General features: G+C 37.2%; 2 protein-coding genes across 3 annotated transcripts; one reads left to right on the top strand and one right to left on the bottom strand.

Annotated features, from left to right (window-relative positions):
* The first annotated feature begins 10,368 nt into the window (after nt 1–10,368).
* LOC107774745 (meiotic recombination protein SPO11-2-like) lies at nt 10,369–13,548 on the top strand. The gene is made up of 11 exons (XM_075232399.1): nt 10,369–10,483; nt 10,713–10,796; nt 11,217–11,346; nt 11,423–11,560; nt 11,663–11,751; nt 12,274–12,402; nt 12,478–12,572; nt 12,707–12,769; nt 12,849–12,925; nt 13,007–13,137; nt 13,219–13,548. The coding sequence occupies exons 1-11, from the start codon at nt 10,406–10,408 to the stop codon at nt 13,351–13,353; spliced, it is 1,149 nt and encodes a 382-aa protein (XP_075088500.1). The 5' UTR covers nt 10,369–10,405; the 3' UTR covers nt 13,354–13,548.
* A 144-nt stretch (nt 13,549–13,692) lies between these two features.
* LOC107774744 (G-patch domain-containing protein 1) lies at nt 13,693–18,802 on the bottom strand. Of its 2 annotated transcripts, XM_016594383.2 has the most exons (11): nt 18,589–18,802; nt 17,683–17,767; nt 17,293–17,369; nt 17,171–17,198; nt 16,994–17,087; nt 16,839–16,905; nt 16,318–16,402; nt 15,448–15,629; nt 14,692–14,919; nt 14,257–14,367; nt 13,693–14,104 (listed from the first exon to the last, which is right to left on the bottom strand). In XM_016594383.2, the coding sequence occupies exons 1-11, from the start codon at nt 18,664–18,666 to the stop codon at nt 14,039–14,041; spliced, it is 1,101 nt and encodes a 366-aa protein (XP_016449869.1). In that variant the 5' UTR covers nt 18,667–18,802; the 3' UTR covers nt 13,693–14,038. The 2 variants fall into 2 exon arrangements, with proteins under 2 accessions (XP_016449869.1, XP_075088558.1); XM_075232457.1 differs by lacking the exon at nt 14,257–14,367.
* Between the last annotated feature and the right edge of the window lie 774 nt (nt 18,803–19,576).

The raw sequence follows: 19,576 nt of genomic DNA on the forward strand, positions 1-19,576 counted from the left end.
TTTCAAGTCGGTAACCAAGAAGGTAGTGGTAAATTTTGTTCATTCCTATATCATCTGTAGATTTGGGATCCCAAAAGTGATCATCACGGACAATGGTGTTAATCTTAATAGCGGTTTGATGAAAGAAGTATGTCAACAGTTCAAGATTACACACCATAATTCCATACCATATCGTCCCAAGGCGAATGGAGCGGTCGAGGCGGCCAACAAGAACATAAAGAAGATACTGAGGAAGATAGTAGAAGGATCCAGACAATGGCATGAGAAGTTACCATTGGCATTGTTGGGCTATCGCACTACTGTTCATACTTCGGTAGGTACAACTCCATATTTGTTGGTATACGGAACTGAAGTAGTGATACCGGCAGAAGTTGAAATTCCATCCCTTCGGATTGTCGCTGAGGCTGAGATTGATGATGATGAGTGGGTCAAAACCCGTTTGGAGCAGTTGAACTTGATTGATGAAAAGAGATTGACAGCTGTGTATCATGGCCATTTATATCAAAAGAGAATGGCAAGAGCATACAACAAAAATGTGCGTCCTCGGAGGTTTGAAGTGGGCCAGCAAGTGCTGAAACGCATCCTCCCACATCAGGCTGAGGCAAAGGGCAAGTTCGCCCCGAATTGGCAATGGCCATTCATTATAACCAGAGTGTTGTCCAATGGAGCTTTATGTTTAACAGATATCGAAGGGAAATACGTCGACATGGCTATCAATTCTGACGCAGTTAAGAGATATTATGTATGATTTCTTTTAATTGGAATTATTATTTGTTTGCATTTGGCATGGTATCGGAGAATGAAATGACGGAGGCAATTTGTTCTTCCATATGAATACTTCAACCTTTGCTTCCTCTTTTGAGCCTTATTTATTCTTTCATACCCCTCTTTTGGAATCAGTAATGAAAATGAAAGAAAAAGAGAAGAGAAAAATAATGATAATAAAGACAAAAAGAAAAGTCACAAGAAAAACAAAGAAATTGGAAACTACATTTGACCTGATTCCTAAAAAAGGATACGTAGGCGCCTCACGGCTCGGTCATAGTGTAATAAAAATCAAAAATCCCCAAGCAAGAAAAACTGGGGCAGAAGTTGTGTTTGTAATTTTGGGAAGGAAGTTTGATTCCAAGAGTTGTAATGTTTTACCCATCAAATTATTTTGAACCTTTTGATACCCCTTTTCTTTTAGCCATACACAAAAACCCATATTGATGTCCAAAAAAGACCTCCCGATCAGTATCCGAGAAGTGCCAAGTCATGCAAATGGAAGTCGGGAATAACACTCTGATCCCCAGCAGAGAAGAGGATCATAAGCCGGAAATGAATTGATAGCCGAAAGAATCACCACCAGAGAGAGTCATATCGGTAACACTCCAATCCCAGCTGAAAAAATAAAATAAAATGAGAGAGTCTTATCAGTGAAAACCTCCACGGGCACCATAAGGCGACGGAATTTTAGAGAAATAAAACGAGAGAGTCTTATCGGTGAAAACCTTCACATGCACCATAAGGCGACGGGAGTTGAGGGAAATGAGAGAGTCTTATTAGTGAAAACCCCTCGAAGGGCACTATGAGGCGACAAGGGGTCAAAAGAGGCAAACAAGATAAGATTGACGGAAAGAATCCGTCGAGGCATCAAGCAGTGCAAAGATATTGAGTCAACAAAAGAATTGGGCGCTTACATATCCCCAACCAAGTAAGGTCATCAGAAAGATTGATTGATATAAAAAGACTGGGTTGGCTAATCCAAAATGCACGACGTGATCATTAGGATCGGTTGTACCATTCAGATAAGTTCTTTTCCTTTTTTCTTCTCCCCAACATTTTTCAGAAAACTATTCTTCTCTTATTTTCTTGAATTCATCATTTTTTATTTTTAAAGACTTTATCTCCCCAGCAGTTTGTTTTTGAAAAGGATTTTCAGAGCTTATTACCAGTTGCCAAGATGGTGCAAAAACACAATGTGGATAGGACGGGCCAAAGATAATGCAATGGAACGAGAAAGACGTTCGTTGCAAGACCAAATGATGGATTGTTCTAGGATTTCGGGGAAAGTATGGAGAAAAGTGGGAAGCAACAATTGGTGAATAAAGAATCGTCAAGAAACAAGAGCATCCTTGGCAGATTATTGACCAAGTTCCAAGAGGGTCGGACAACACGGAGCAGGGAAAGAAGAGGGGGAAAACCATCCCCAGCAGGAATATGATCGCCAGCAGGAATATCATCCCCAACAAACAATCTCATCCCCAGCAAGCTTTGGTGATGTAATGAAACACAAAGCTGGGAAAGGAGAAAGAGAAAACCATCCCTGGCAGGAGTGGCACGACCATTCGCCACGTTTTAAACTAACAAAAGTTTTCTTTGATTTAAAGCAGGGACAGGAAATGTTATAGATGATGAAAAGACATCATGATACAAGAAAGATTGTCAAATTGGGGCAGAAAATTTTCTTTCATTTTTGAAAATTTTTCTGGAAGTCCAGTACCCACTTGGGGAAGAAGCAAGATAACACAAGTTTGGAGAAAAATGGTATCCCCGGCAGTTTTCGGAAGAAGGCCAAACAAGTTTAAAGGAAGCAATTTCGGAAGAGAGATAACACAAGTCTTAAGGGAAGTAGTTCCAGTGGAAGGAAAAGCACCAGCTTTAAGGGAAGTAGTCTTTGAAGGAGGAAAATAACATATTTTTGAATAAAACACCGGTGTTATCCCCAGCAATTTTCAGAGGAATGAAACACCAGTTTTGAGGGAAGCAGTTCTGAAAGAAGATGATTCGAGTTAAAGGAGTTAGGAGCCCGCCTGTAGAACGGAGGTTGTTATGTTTTAAGTTGAAGAAGTCAGGAGCCCGTCTGTAGAACAAAGGTTGTCATATTTTAAGTTGAAGGAGTCAGGATCCCGCCTGGAGAATGGAGGTGTTATATTTTAAGAAGTAGTTGAAGTCAAGAGCCCGCCTGGAGAATGGAGGTATTATATTTTACGAAATAGTTGAAGTCAGGAGCCCGCCTGGAGAATGGAGGTCGTATTATCTTTTAAGAAATAGTTAAAGTCAAGGGCCCGCTTGGAGAATGGAGGTATTATATTTTACGAAATAGTTGAAGTCAGGAGCCCGCCTGGAGAATGGAGGTCGTATTATCTTTTAAGAAGTAGTTGAAGTCAGGAGCCCCTCTGGAGAATGGAGGTATTATATTTTACGAAATAGTTGAAGTCAGGAGCTCGCCTGGAGAATGGAGGTGTTGTATTTTCAAGTTGTAGTTGAAGTCAGGAGCCCGCCTGGAGAATGGAGGTGTTATGTTTTTAAGAAATTGTTGAGGTCAGGAGCCGCCTGGAGAATGGAGGCTGCATTATCTTTAAATTGTCGTTGAAGTCAGGAGCCCGCCTGGAGAATGGAGGCTGCATTATCTTTAAATTTTCGTTGAAGTCAGGAGCCCGCCTGGAGAATGGAGGCCGTATTATCTTTTAAAGTCAAGATGGAGTCAGGAGCCCGCCTGTAGAACGGAGGAGTACATTTCAAAACGAAGTCAGGAGCCCGCCTGTAGAACAGAGGAATAAATTTCGAGTTTGAAGTCAGGAGCCCGCCTGTAGAACAGAGGACTACACACAATTTCAAGTCAAGAGTCAGTAAAGCGGAGGGTTACAACAAAATATCCCCAGCATAAATTCCGCTGCAGAAATCAGAAGGAAGACTGCAAGAGCAAGTTTGAAGATAGATAAGATATTGTAATCCCTAGTTTAGTCTAGCTTCTTGTTTTTCTTTTAGCACGGTGTAATAAGGAGATCGAAAAGCAGTAGTAACAGCATGTAGCAGTAGTAACAGCGAAATTGCAGTCCCATGGTAGTCCCAGCTACCAAAACTTCCCGAACTACATTAACCTGATTCCCTTTTAGCCAGGGATATGTAGGAAACCTGTGAAACAAAGGTTCGGTTAAATCTTTTCAGAAATGCTTCACGCGGAGTATTCCAACGGGCAAAAATCGCTCGTATCCGCTCACTTTATCTTTGCACAAAAACTCTTTGTGTTTTCGGATAAAGACTGTGAGTACGTGATTTTTGCTTCACAAAGACTACTCCAAAAGAAATCGAAAAATAAAACAAATTGTCTTTGGGTACAATTTTGAGAATTTTGCGTGACATTTTGGATAATTATTTTTGTCTGTGAATGTTTATCTTGTTTTAATTAATTGAAAAATACCAAAAATACATGTTGCATGCATATTTAGGATTTAATTGTGCATTTTTGAATTAATTAAATCATGTCCTATTTTAAAGAATGAATATCACCAAAAATATGAATTTTGGTAGCTTTGTCATTTTTATTGTTTAATTGTGTGATTTTATTTTAATCAATATTTGATCTTGTGTGTTAATTATTGTTAAGGGTTAATTAATATCTTTTTAAAAAAATCTTGGTTTTAAGAATTAAAAGAAAATGAAAGGAAAAAAGAAAAGAGTGAAAAATTGGACCAAATCAAAACTGGGCCAATTTCAATGCAAAATCAGGCCCAAATCATATCAAACAATCCAATCCAATAAGCCTGGTCTCTCAGACAATCCAAACGACGTCGTTTCGGCACCTCAGATCTAAGCCGTTGATTTGTTTCCATTAGACGGCTCAGTTCAACCCAGCATTATTTGAAACGACGCCGTTTTAGGCAAGTTGATCCGAGCCGTCCGTTCCCAATGATCTAACGGTACCAGCCTTTCCCATAACCCGGTCCATTTCAACCCGGGTCGACCCAGTCTTGATGCATGACCAAACGTCACCGTTTCCTTTAAGTGAATTGATCCAGGCCGTTGATCGTGCTTGATCCAACAGCCAAGATTAAACCACCCCCTCCCTATATAACCTTAATCTCTACCCAGCCCCCCAACCAGACTCCCATGTTCATCGTCTCTCTCAGAGATGGAGCCTCACCATAGCCCAAACCCTAGCCGCCCTCTCACACCTTCGCCTGAAACCCGGTGGCAACAACGCCGCCGGTCACCAAATTAACACCCCTAAGCCATCTGACCACCCTCGTTACGGATCCGCTAACCGTTTGCCTCGAATCAACCTCTAGCTTCTCGAATCTTCAATCGAAGATTCGAGCAAAACCTAAACCTACCCCAACCAATCCTGAACTCACACCACGGCACCCCATGACCACCCTCGTTACAGATCTGTTAACCGTTTGCCTCGAATCAACCTCCAGCTTCTCGAATCTTCAATCGAAGATTCGAGGTGAATTTAAATCTACCCCAACCAGTCCCAAACTCATACCGGACATCTCCCTGACCTCCCTCGTCACCAAACCACCGTTTGTTTGGTTCGAATTAGACCAGAACCGTTCAAACCCCAAATCGAACCCCCAAGAACACTAGAAAACCAAAGGTTGAAATCTGTCCAAATTAAAGGATGATTTGGGGTCGAATCGACCTTAGTCGAAGTGTCGATTAAGGTCTGTTCGACCTCAAAGAGTTCGAGTCTGAGTTCAAATTAGGGTCGTCCAGTTTTCGAGTTCTTGAGGTATTTTTCCTTTCCTGTTTGTTCCATTTTGTGTTTGTTTATATCTGTTTATTTGTTTAGTGTAGTTTTATTGATTTTTCAATTATTTGTCGATTGATTTTGTCCTTCTTTAAAGACCTTTTATTTGGTCGAACTTTTTTTGGTCATGGTCGAGTATATAATAAACTATATAATCGATTCGAATGAGCTCTGTCGACTAGTTAAGTTTCATTATAAATCCCTATTTCTATCAATATGACTCGAATCACCTCTGTGCCTGTTCGATTCTGATTATTTGCTATTGATTGTATGTGTTCGTGTAATCAATTTGATAAGTGTCGCCGATTAGTTTTACAGTCTTGAATGTTAGAATAACCTGATAATATTTTGATTCATACTGCTTAAATTTTGATTAAGTCATTGTTTGAATTTAGTTATGAATTGGTTATAGCTGATGTGTTTATTGGTTTAGAGTCAGTTCATTTGTTTTCAGTCATTAATTAAGGATTAGTTTAGGTTAATCAGTGATTAGGTTTCTTATTTAAGAATTAGTTATAGCTGATGTGATCGCAGGGGTTTGAGGCAGAATAGTTGTTCAGGGCATCACAGGGGTAATGTGGGGTGTCAAAACTTGAAAAATGCTTTAGTTTGAATGGCTGTCAGTAGGGTACTAATGTACCAATAAACTAATGAATTGTTTAGTAATAGTGGGGAACAAGGCTTAATGGCATGGGAAGTTGATTAAATAAGTTAAGTCACCCATAACCTTGGATTAAAAAAGAGAAAAACATGTAGTAGTGGCTGTCAGGGAATATCATGGGCAGAAAACCTGATAGTTTCAAGGCATAGAGGGCAGGCCTGTTTTTTTATGATAAATAGAGTCATTTTAGACAGATTGGGGGGCCTTTTTTTGGAATCTGAAAAAAAGATCACTGTTTGAGAGAAAAAAAAAGGTTGGCTTTTGAAAACACCACTCTTTGAAGAAGTCACACGTTTGAAAATCAATGGAAAAGGGTCTTAAAATCAGTCTAGGATAGATGTTAAGTCAGTTCTTGTTTCTTCTTTAGCTTGGGAGAATCAGTTTAAAAGGAAAAAAGGTTAGGCATTCATGGAGTTTTGTTACTGTGCCATTGGGGTCCAGAGTTGTTGCTGATTTGATTTTGAGTAAGCTGGGTTTGTTGTAGCTGTTTGGTTTCCTTCCTGAAGTTGAAACTAGTGTGCCGTCTAGTTAAAGTTGACTCTTGGACTGCTTTCTGCTACTCTTTTGGTTTGAAGTTGGTTTCAAGTTAGGTTTATTTTGGGTGATGTTATTGCTGTGTTGGTTTGTTTGTGTTGCTGTTTGGTATAGTTGGGGAATTTTAACTGGTTTTCCTGAGTTGCTGCTGGATATCTGTTACTGTTGCTGTTGTGTTGTGCTATCTGTTGTGTTGATCACTCCTTTTTCTTCTCTATTGCATTTAATTTCCAGGTACATATTCTAAAAAACCTGTGTTGATGTAAGCTCAAATTTGAAGTTGAAGTTGAGATGAAATGGAAATGCAGCTGTTAGTTCTATTTGACATGACTGTATAAATAAACTGAAACTGTTTCTTTATTAGCTAGATTATCACTCGATATGTCTTGAATGTATATAAGCATGTGATCTCGAGCAGTGGTTGTACTTAGTTTTATGTTAGGTTAATAGGATAGTTAGATTAATTTCAGTTTTGGTAATTTGTTTCGTGAAGTCATTTGAAAGCGATTCACATTGCAATAAACCTTTAGTAATGGTCGTCATGTGTTTTGTACTAAAATAGGACTGTTTATTTGCTACATCATGGCATGTTAAAATTGGCCCATAAAGAGTGTTGCGGTTATTTTGTTCAAGTTGTTCCAAGTAGAACGACGTACTGCTTTCACTATAAAATCAGGATACTTACCTAATGACATGCAAATGAATAAGTAAATGCTTGACTTCAGGGGCTCGATCCCTCGATCTCTCCTACGCAGCTCGGCACGCCCCATTCGGTTTTGGGCTTGCCTCAAGGCCCACCTGTTGTTGTTCGTTCACAAGTAGAATTAGTTGGCCCATTTAATTTGGGCATGACTTAAAGGTTTCAGTATATAGTTAACACGATATAAGTTTGGGGCTTTGAGTTAGGTAGCGGGTTCAAATTAAAAGGTCTGTCCTTTTGTTTGGACTCAAACTTGAACTCGAAGCCCGCTTTTATAATATTAACTAATTAGGGCCTTTTCTTTATCTTTAGAAGAAAAAAATAGAAAAATCTTAGTCGCTTTAGGATATTCTTTTAAATAAAATATGACACGAGCCTCGCCAAATAAAATGTACAAACAGCGGGGCCCTCAATAAATGGTTATTTTAAATACTTAGACTTCGGGATGGGCCGTTTAGCAAAATTTCACGGTCTTCCCCAAAATAATGATACGCTAGTCGCTTTAGGCGCGCCTTTAATAATTTACTTTCTTAAACTCGGGTGCATATTTATGTGACCCAAATCCAAATCTCGACAGAGTTAAAATGTGTCAATAACCACGGGTGCATTGATGTGAAGTGGTTCGAGATGTATTTTCACGACGTCGCAATTCTCGTTAAAAATAATAATAATAAAAGCGGTAAACAGTTAAAATTTGCACATAGGTTCAACATGTATTAAAATCAGATAAATAAGCCGAATATGACAGTTGAGCGACCGTGCTAGAACCACGGAACTCGGGAATGCCTAACACCTTCTCCCGGGTTAACAGAATTCCTTACCCGAATTTCTGGTTCGCGGACTGTAATATAGAGTCAATCCTTTCCTCGATTCGGGATTCAACCAGTGACTTGGGACACCATAAATCTTCCAAGTGGCGACTCTAAAATAAATAAATAAATCTCTTTTCGATTGTCCTTTAATTGGAAAAACTCCCCCTACGCCCCTGCGGGCGCAGGTGAAAAAGGAGGTGTGACAAGTCCCACCCACATTTTACCCATACTCACGTTCTTTTTATTATTTTCCATCTTCTGAAACTAAATTTTCCATCTAAATTCACAGAAATTTGAAGATTTTTAAACAGAACAATATTCACAAACGTGAAGGCGAAATGTGCACTACTAATGTGAAACAAAAGCAACAGAAGCATTGGAACAACAAGCTTCGCGCAACAACATCATGATATTTCAGATTTGGGTTTTCAAATCAAAATCGCTACAAATCCACCATTGACAGCCATTAAAAAGCTTTGAATTCAAATTTGGGTTTTCAAAAATCATTATTTGTTTTGATTGGGTGTTGTAAATAATTGGGAATATGTTTTGGAGTTTATATCTCAATTTTGAGGGGTTTTGGTGAAGATTTAGACTTGGTTTTGGCTGAATTTCATATTGAAAGAAGAAGAAGAAGAAGAAGATGAAGAAGAAGAAGAAGAAGAAGAAGAAGAAGAAGAAGAAGAAGAAGAAGAAGAAGAAGAAGAAGAAGAAGACATATTGCAGAAATTGTAGATAAATTGTAGTTACAGTTGGATTGATCAGAATTTGAACTAAATACATCTTCGCCGCCATTGACGGTTTCTGACGAGGAAACTCCTATGTTCTCTACTTCTCCATTCTCCATTTCTTATTTTTACTTCTGTTTTACTTTTTCTATTTCTAATTTGGGTTTCTTGATTTCACACACTTTATACACACATTTGATACAGCAAAAATATGAAGTAGTTGCAGTTGGATTGATCCGAATTTGAAATAAATAAAAGAGATTTTTACATCCTATGCCACATATATTTCAAATTTTATGGAAGCCTGATTTTATGGTAATATCTATAAAATTCCTACATTTATCTACAAATAAACTACACATCAGTTTTAGGATGTATAAAGCAATATTATTTTCATAATTATCTACAAAATTACTACATTTATACTACAATTAAACTACAATCTATGTTGAAAAAATATTGACTACAAAATTTTTCTCTTCATCTACAAATATACTGCAAATCAGTTTAAGTATGTATAAAACAGTATTATTTGTAAGGGTATCTACATAATTACTACATTTATACTATAAACTACAATCTATGTCGAAAATCTACAAATTATCTACAAAATATCTACAAACTGGGTACATTGAATTTTAATATCCCAATTCCCATTCAATTATAGCATAACTGGGATTTTTGACATAATTGCGTTTTTTCAGAAGATTTGTAGAAGTTTTAGTCGTTTTTTATTTGTGAAAACAGAAAATAAAGCATCTACAATCAGAATACAAATAATCTACAATTTATCTACAAAATATCTACAATTTATCTACAATTTCTGCAATATGTCTTCTTCTTCTTCGACGAGTTTCAATCTGAATTCAGTCAAAACCAAGTTTAATCTTTACCAAAACCCCTCAAAATTGAGATATAAACTCCAAACCATATTCCCAATTATTTTCAACAACACCCAATCCAAAATTTTTTTTTTTTTTTGAAAACCCAAATTTGAATTCAAAGCTTTCAAGCTTTTTAATGGTTGTCAATGGTGGATTTGTAGCGATTTTGATTTAATGACGAACTGAGATTTTGATTTGTAGCAATTGTGAGAAAAAAACGGAACAGAATTTTATTATAAATTGAAGATAAATGATTTCCGTGATATGATTTGATCTCCTTTCCGTTTCAAAACTTGAATTTAATGTAGAATCAATCAATCCCAAGATTCTTTCCTGATTTTTCGCGCGTTATTAAGGGAAGATTCTGCCCTATTAATTCCTAATAAACGAATGGTACAAAAATTGTAGGAAAAATGTGGACTAGGCGGGTAATTTAGATACTATATACATATTTGGTAATAAAGTTTAATATATGGTATAAGAAGGAAAAAATCTCATATATAAACAGCTAGCCCCACCCGCTGATTCAAATTTCAGATTTAGCGCGAAAAACCTACCATTTGAAACTATGGGAGAATTATGCAGATCAACCATTTTCTTCTCCGATCAACACCTCTGTTATGCCGATATTCTTCCTCCTTCACAGGTAACTCTCTCTCTCTCTCTCCGCCACAAACAGAATTCTTAGATTAACAGCAATGCCGAATGTATGAATCGCCTCATTTAGAAGTTTAAATAAGTCGACAACATTGACATTTTTTGTTTATTTATTTTAGGTTTCAGAGTAATTTTAGTCGTCTCATGTAAAAGCTTGAATCTTTTCATAATTTTAGCATGTGGTTGTATTTCTGATCTAATCGGATTTATGTGTTCAGGTCCGAGCTCGAATCGAAGTTGCGGTCCTGAATTTTCTTAAAGCCCTAAGTTCGAACTCTCCGTCCATTTCCGATCTATCACTGGTTCTAAATTCTACTTTCCTTTTTTATTTTTCTAAAACGAAATTTTACTAGTATAACTTGCAATTTTAGCGTACTTCATATGTGTGATGTAAACATCATTAGCTTCTGGAATTTCAAAATGAAATTCAAAAACTTTTATTACTTCATTGTGTATGTTTTTCCGAAGTTTTCAAAATGACTAATTTTCATGAAGTGGGAAAAATTGAAGAAAAACGCAAGGGAAATGAAACTACGTGCCAAAATTTGTATAAAAGTTAGCACTTTTGAGTGATTTATAATGTGAACCTTTTTGCTCCCTCAAGTACAAATTATTTATCAGTATTGGGATGAAATAGGCCTAATTAGAAATAGAAAGAGATGATTCATCTAGTGGACATCAGACAAAATTTTGAGTGATGGTTTATAGTATATGTGACACAGATCAGTAGGAACTCCAGCAATAGCAGAGTGAGCCAGGGTTTACTGACCGGTGATTCATGGATCTTCTTGTCCCATTCTTTTTGCACGCGATCTTTAACAAGAGAGAATAGTGCCAAATCCTTCATAAGAGGTAAAAATAAAATTGCTTACCATAAAATTACTTGATTGTACAAATTAATAATGCTGGTTAACTTTTTATGATCAAGTTTGGAAGGTTATGGAAATGTGCTACCAAATTCTGGTTCAGGAAAAGAGGGTGACTCAGAGAGAGCTATATTACAAGCTACTCTGTGATTCACCAGATTATTTCACTTCTCAAATGCAGGTTAATAGGACCATCCAAGGTCAATGCTGATTCTTCTTTCTTTTCATCATTTCTGAATAATGATTTGTGTGTTTGATTGATTTTGGTGACGGGGTCTTCATTTACCTTCTATGAAGAACAGACTTGGTGGCCTTGCTTCGGTGCAGCCGTTATAGCCTTGGAATAATGGCATCGAGCAGAGGGGCTATAGCAGGCCGTTTATTGTTGCAGGTACTATTCTTAACCCTTCAGTTGTAATTTCAGCTGTTCATATATGTGCTGCTCTGCTTCCGCTCTTCAGAATCCATATTTTATTTGATCAAAAGCTTAGCATTATTAGCTTAACTTGGCCTGTAACAGTACACTATCTGTCAGTTTGGAATCAAATGCGCCTAATAAAGCAAAGGGGATATAGAGAATCCATATAGACAATCACTACTTGTTTGGAATTGAGACATAGTAGATTGATGTCTTTCTATAGGAGCCAACCTAGTCAAACTTTGAATGTTTGCTTGGTAAAAGTTAGCTGTTTTTGGCTGTGTAAGATAAACTATTTTGCTTTGTTTTATTCTGATTTTGTGCGAACAGTCAAGGAACTTAATACTTACCGGTACAAGTCATTAAGTTTCCCATCTAAGCTTTGGTCAAGGATTTGAAGTAGGTAGTTATCCAACACTTAGAACTTTGGTACTTCTTTTTTCCAGAGATGGATTAGTGACTTATGTTTGCTTGCTTCTTTAACCACTGAGAAAGGAGCCAAACAAGGAGGTTGTTGACTGCTCTACCTGTGGATCGTCCGGATATGCTATATCTGGAGACCTAGAATTGTTGGAAAAATTGGCCATGGAAACAGATGCACGATACATCATTGTGGTGGAGAAGGTATTATTTTTGTCTCTTTCTGAAAACTTTACACCACTGATTTTGCAAGAAACTAAAAGTAGTTCTACTTTTTAGCATGCCATATTCCAGCGACTGGCTGAGGATCGCGTATTCAATCAAATCCCATGCATTCTAATCACTGCCAAGGGATTCCCTGATATTGCCACTAGGTGAGGTGAAGAGTTAAGCATATAGTATATCATCTTCAAAGACAACTCTTTTTACCTGAAGTTCCAGCTCACAGAAATATTGTCCATTCAAATATTAACTTACAACATATTCTAATCTCAAAATACTTATTCAGGTTTCTGCTTCATCGAATCTGTCGGACATTCCCCAATTTGCCAGTCCTGGGGTTTGTTGACTGGTATAAATGACTTCACTAGAGTTGCCCACCACATTAGATGCAGACCAACGTTCTTACATATAGAATTGTGATTTTTAAGGAATCCGGCTGGACTAGCAATTCTTTGCACCTTCAAGTTTGGAAGCATAGGGATGGGACTTGAAGCGTACAGATATGGTGCTCGTTTCTCTTATAGTTATGTTGAATCATGTGTCCTTGGTATCTTATACGAATCTATTTCTCTATATGTTATTTTAGCTTGCAATGTCAAGTGGCTAGGACTGCGAAAGGATGATATTGATCAACTTGTACCCGAAGAATCTTTGGTCCCTTTGAAACCACGAGATCTGCAGATTGCCAAGAGTTTGATGTCATCAGAGATTCTGCAGGTATGAATCCAGTTAATTTGGAAACGTCCGCCTTAATCCATTATTTGGCTTAATAATCACAAAATTACTGATTTCTAGCAGGATAGTTACAAAGAAGAGGTTGCAGCAATGGTTCAGAGTGGTCGAAGGGCAGAGATTGAAGCTCTTTATTATCATGGATATGATTACTTGGTAAAGTTCCTAGCGACGAAAATAGTGCAAGCTAATTACCTCTGATAATTCCCTCTTCCAAACAAACAAGTACTGAAAAGATACAATACTACTATTTTCCGAATTGAATGCTCCACCTGAACCATGTTGGAAGTTCCGAATTTGAAAATTTCCTCCTAAAAATTGAAAACGCTACGCCTCTCATATGCAATGGCTTGGTTATTTCCTGCTGCTCTCTTCTGTTTACTCTACAGTAATCAGCAGGGCATCAACACTGAGGCTTTACGTTCACTCCAATGGGATATCTAAGTTTAGCGCATTTGATTGGGTGAGCTGGCGACATAGTTCGCGCAATCAACCATATTGAGACAACCCAGAGAGCCAATAACTCATCTCTCATCTATGTGCAATAACTTTAACAATTTATAAAGGTGTAACAATCAAATAATTGGGCATCTGTTCATAATACAACTTATATTGACCTTTATACTGACATCTATTCCTTGGCCTATAACAGACAAATGATAAATAACCCAAGAAAAAGGTTTAAAATAAAACAAAAAAAAAAGGGAAGAAAAAAAGATCAGGGAGGAATGCAGTGGTACGGAAATAGAAGAATAATAGAAAAAAGAACAAGGAAAGCTTGGCGAATGAAGACTCAAAATCTCCCACCTAATTGTTTTACTATCAACCTAGTCTCGGTGGCCATCTACATTTCGTCACAGCTAATCCCAGCAAAGGAAAAAAAAATTCAGGCACCCTTTACAGAAAGAGACACTCTCTTTCCCTCCACTGAGAACTTGTCACTGCCTTCAAGCTGCATACAAGGAAACAAGTCATTTGAGCATGCTAAATGAACAATGAAGAAAGATTATTGAAAAGACAGAACGAATGATATCTCCTCCCAAAAGACACTACAAGATTGCATGGGTTACAGAAGGCAAGTCTGCTAATGAAAATGTACTTTACCTTGCGCTTCAAAAAACCAAGTGCCTCTTTTTTAGTGAAACTACAAAGATCTGAAGATTGTTCATCAATTAGCACTTTAAGCTGCTTCAGCTTTAAAGAGTTCCCAGGTGCCTGGAGTGTCGGATATCAATGAAGGGAAGTCAAGACATGACTTTGAATAACAACAACAACCCAGTATAATCCCACTTAGTGAGGTCTGGGGAGGGTAGTGTGTACGCAGACCTTACCCCTACCCTGGGGTAGAGAGGCTGTTTCCAAATAGACCCCCGGTATCCTTCCCTCCAAGAACTTCCCACCTTGCTCTTGGGGAGACTCGAACTCACAACCTCTTGGTTGGAAGTGGAGGTTGCTTACCATCAGAGCAACCCCTCTTGTCATCAAGACATGACTTTGAATAAATTACTTAAATCAGTGACAAAAATAATCTAAAGAAACCTGTTTCAAGAGCCGTTTGCACAATTTCTTCAGCTTCAATTTTGGTTCATCATTTTTGGCTGGGTGACTGATTTCTTCATATTCTGCTTCCATGGGAGGGTTCGACTCAGAAGAATCTTCTTCATCGCTATCATCAAAGGATGTCTTTTTCCCCTCGAAGTAGCAACCAGCAACCTTCTTTGGCCGGTCTTTGATACCCAGTCCTTGTTTTCCAGTTGTGGCTGTATTCTGCAGTTGAATGACATTGTCATTATATTTCTAGATGAACTTCCCCAATGCTAATACACATCACCAGAGAATATCAGCAAGGAAGCTAATCAGAAAAGATTCATATCAGAATAATAAAAAAACTGCAACCTACTAATAACTAAATCAGTATACACCTTGCACTTGCATTTGTTAACTAGACAAATGTATCTTATAATGTTCCAATTAGTCTATGTAAGAAGTCAGATCCTGATAATATTTGCCAGCATTACAGTTAGGAGGATATAGATGCATTAGGTGAAGTTAGTAAAGATACCATACATAAGGCACTTAAACTTTAAACTTCATTAGAAGTAGTGTTACATTATTCCCCGAAGATTGAGGAACAAGAAGAGATCTATTAAGAGAGATTTATTCTAGAGAAAATCTTAACAGTTGCATCCAATTACAAACTACACGAAAGATATGTTGCGGGGCCAGTGACAGTTCAAAGTCATTAAGCAATTAGAAAGTAAAACCTATGCTTCTTCGAATGGTCAGAAAGCATACTTGCACAAGGTTATAAAGATTTTCTTGATCCTCCTCATGGAATGTGGTCCTCTCACTGAAGTCTCGCATCGTCTCGGACGAAGATGACTTTTTTCTCCGAGCTTGACTTCCAAGAAATCCTCCTGAGACAAATCCATTTTTATAGCCCCACCATTCTGGGGGAACACCTTGATCTTCATTACCTGGCAAAAGGAATTATTTTAATAAACAATCAGTGGATGCATTGACAGCTTAAGCTTATATCTGAAAGCCCAACCAGTTATCGCAAGTATCAAAACCCATTTCATATCAACATATCCTTATTAAACATATGCACAGACAGTAGCATACTTGCAAACATACACCCCAACAACGATCCCACCACCCTGCAAGAAAACGAAATGTATAGACTCGATAGAGAAACAGGAGCTGCAATTCAGGTCAGAAAGAGATTAGTATTTATTCATATTTTCAAAATCTCCTTCCACAAATCACTGATCTCCCCACTCCCATCAGCCAGACAAAAAAAGAAAGCCTTGATATACTAGCAACTTTGAGTGGAAACTAACATAGCAAGAAAATATCTAGTAGATCAGAGGAGGTCTCCTTATCCTTTTCACTGAGATGATTATAGCTTGTTATCTTGGAAGTCCTTAGTGGATGATAATTAGGAAATTAGCTACTCCGCAGTAGTGTAGGAAATTACTGATTCCAGAGCAGGATTTGCACTCTTCTCTCTCCTTTTTCTTTGGCGCTCCTCTCCCTCTTAAAAACATGTTTATAAACAGCAACATTAAATTTGAACCAACGCATTTCCACATGCGCGTGCTTTTTTCATAATTCAAATGGGTCAGGCAACCTAACTGCTCAAATAACAAATCTCGAACTTACATGCATCATCTGCAACAATAATAGTCTCCGCCGTATCTGCTGCCTTATGATCATCATTTGTCGGAGAAGTCTTTGTCTTTTTGACCTACAGAACATGTAAATATGGCTAAGCAAAACACAAAATTATAGAAGAAATAGCCAAAAGGAGCGTGAATTACAAACTTTGAGTCAAAAAAAGGCTCAAGCATGAGCAAGTGAGTGCATTCTTTTTAACATAATGGTCAATTTGCAAATATAATCGTATAAGAGAATAAGCTGATCCAGTCCCAAGTCAACCATTAAATCATATAAAAAGAAAACAAAATTCCTAGTTTTTATGGAAGAAGTATACAGGTTTTGTCGTTTTGAATGGACAAATACCCTAAAAATATTCTGCTTATTGACTGTGAATTGCAAAAACAAAATCATAACATCCTAGTAGGCTCAGATATAACATCAGAGTAAATTGTTGGTGAACTTGTTATAGCCCTAATCAGTATCCATATAGTGGAAACATCACTTTCATGCAAAAGTAAACTTACAAGAATTCCTTCAAGATCCTGCGCTGAATATGAGTGCACAAGCTTTCCTCTTTCCCTTCTCTTATATCTGGTGCACAGAAAAATGAAAAATTGGTTTTTCATTACAATGTGTTCCAGCTCACCACATGTAAAGAAGCATATACCGACAAACTTACCTTCCTTGAGGCCGAGTAACCTTAGCTACAGTCTCTTGTTCTCCATTAGAAGATCCTGTTTTCGTGTCATTTTGCACTTCTTTTTTCTCTTTTACTGTTAGAAGCACCCGAAAAATTTCATACAACAGAACGAAATTGTTTATGTATAACTAAAGAATGATTTTCAATTCAATGTACCTTCATCATTGTTGATTTCAGCTGTTTGCTGCCAAATAATGAAAATAGATGTTAGTCATATAGCACATTAGGAAACAAACTTGGTGAATACATTACAACTCAAAGTTGAAGAAGAGAGTTACCACTTTTAATCTTTTAAGGATGCTATCAAACTGCGCTGTATCAAACGCCCATTCATTTGGCTTTTCTGTACCGATACCTATTCCATAATTCAGAAATAAAAACCAGCTAAGCATTTACTTCTAAAAATAAAATATAAGGAAGATAACAACATTTCTTTGAATTTCACTTACTACCTATAATGCTAAGGAGGTCTTACTTTGTTCCCTTGCCTCCCATTATCTATCCTATGCTAAGGAGTTCTTATTTTGTTCCCTTTCCTAAGATTATCTTCCTTATCCCCCCCCCCCCCCCCCACCAACTCATGAGAGAGAGATGTTTTCCTCCTCTATTGCAGCCATGCAACAAAACAGTTACTAAATCAAGATGCGATAAGGCAATCCATTAAAAACCTGCAGTGTCTTGTTTGTTCTGTACTCTGACATATCCTTTGATTCCTTGCTTGTTCTTGCCCAAGCCTTCTCCTTCTTCCCATCCCTATTAACCACATTTCATGCATATTACAAATATATATAACGGAAATTGCAGAGTAACTAGCTCAAGTACAAGCAGATATACAACAAAAGAAATCGAATATACTGAATCAGTTTATAATTATAGTTCCATCAATGGCAATTAACTCCATCAAATATACAGATCACAGAAAAACTTCAGAAACTTCAGAATCAAAAACTATATATCCTACATTTCGTCAGTCTCAAAATCAAAAGCTCAGGACCACTCGCTTGATATCCTTCACTTCTCATAATTACAAAATTTATGGACATTAAAAGAATCAAAAGCCGTCAGCTTCAATATTAATATGCACACAGAGGAGTTCCCATAAACATTACTCCCTACGTCCCAATTTAAGCGGCACACTTACAAAATTTTCACTTTAACATTAATGAGATGATTTAAAGACATACAAATGTTTATGGCTTATTTTAGACCACAAGTTTAGAAGTCTTTCTTTCTTAAACTGCATGGCCAATAAAAAAAGGACACATAAATTCCTATGGAGGGAGTAATACTTATTAATAATAACTATATCATCACCTTCAACTCAAGCAATCTTGCCTGCCGCGCACATATTTAATTTTTCTATTAATTCATTACATGTAAAACAAAATAATATTTTTCATCTCCTTTTTGGTACACGAACATGAAAATTCATCAATTTTAAAACTGAAATGACAAGGATCAAATCAGAAATCACATTTATAACCAAAAAAAATTGAATTTTGAGATACAATTAACTCATTTCACATAAATACGGCAATTCGAAACGTATGTGAAAGAAAATGAAAACAGCAAACCATTTGTTTCATGAGACGGAAGGCGGCGGACTTTCTGGCAACTCCGACATAGCAAACGGGAGCTTCCGGCGCCGCCATAGCCGATTAATCGGAGATAAAAAACGTGCCTTTCGTAACGCCTCTATTCCTCTCTAGTCTAACGAAAACGAGTTTCAAAACCAGAGAGGAAGAGAGGGTTGGTGAAAGAAATAAGAGGTAACAGCTCGAGACCTAATACTCTGGAGTGGAAGAAAGATCCGTTACTGTTTGATTGGGCCAAAGGCTGAAAGTTCTGATTTTAGAGACCCGTTAGGTTGGCCCATCGGGAAGCTGGGAATTGACCCAATAAAATTGGCCCAAATGATAAAAGTTGGCCCATAATTCGAGATGTCTGATGGGATCTTTACAAAAATAGCCAACCTGTATTTACTATTTATATTTTCTAACCAGTAATACATAAATTATACGTTGATACATACACACATAATATTTTTGGTTTAAGTGGGTGGTGAGCGACTATTTTAATTAGTTCTCCATGTCTAATTTTGCATCGGGAAGCTGGAAATTGACCCAATTAGCTTGGATGAAATTCAAAAATAGTCATATTTAATTTAAAAATGATAATTAAAAAATAGCCACAGTTTAAAAGTAATGAAAATTTAGCCACTTTGCATGCAAAGATAAAATTTGAACAAAAGCACTGTTAAAAATTCAGAAACATTCCAGTATAATATGTTGGACTTCAACTTTTTTATTTATGAGCTTCCTGCATAATATGCTGGAAGTTTATAATGTGTTGGAGTTCCATCATAATATGCTGGAAGTTTATATGCAGGAACTCCATAATCCCGCATATTATTCTGGAACTTCCCGTGTGCTGGAGTTCCAACATAATATGTTGGAAGTATATATGCAGGAGCTCCATAATCTAACATATTATGCTGGAAATTTATGTGTTTCAGCAAAATAATGACTAATTTTTAATAATTTTACAAATACTAATTATTTT

Source organism: Nicotiana tabacum, chromosome 1, assembly GCF_000715075.1.
Source record: "Nicotiana tabacum cultivar K326 chromosome 1, ASM71507v2, whole genome shotgun sequence".
Classification (NCBI taxonomy): Eukaryota; Viridiplantae; Streptophyta; class Magnoliopsida; order Solanales; family Solanaceae; genus Nicotiana; species Nicotiana tabacum.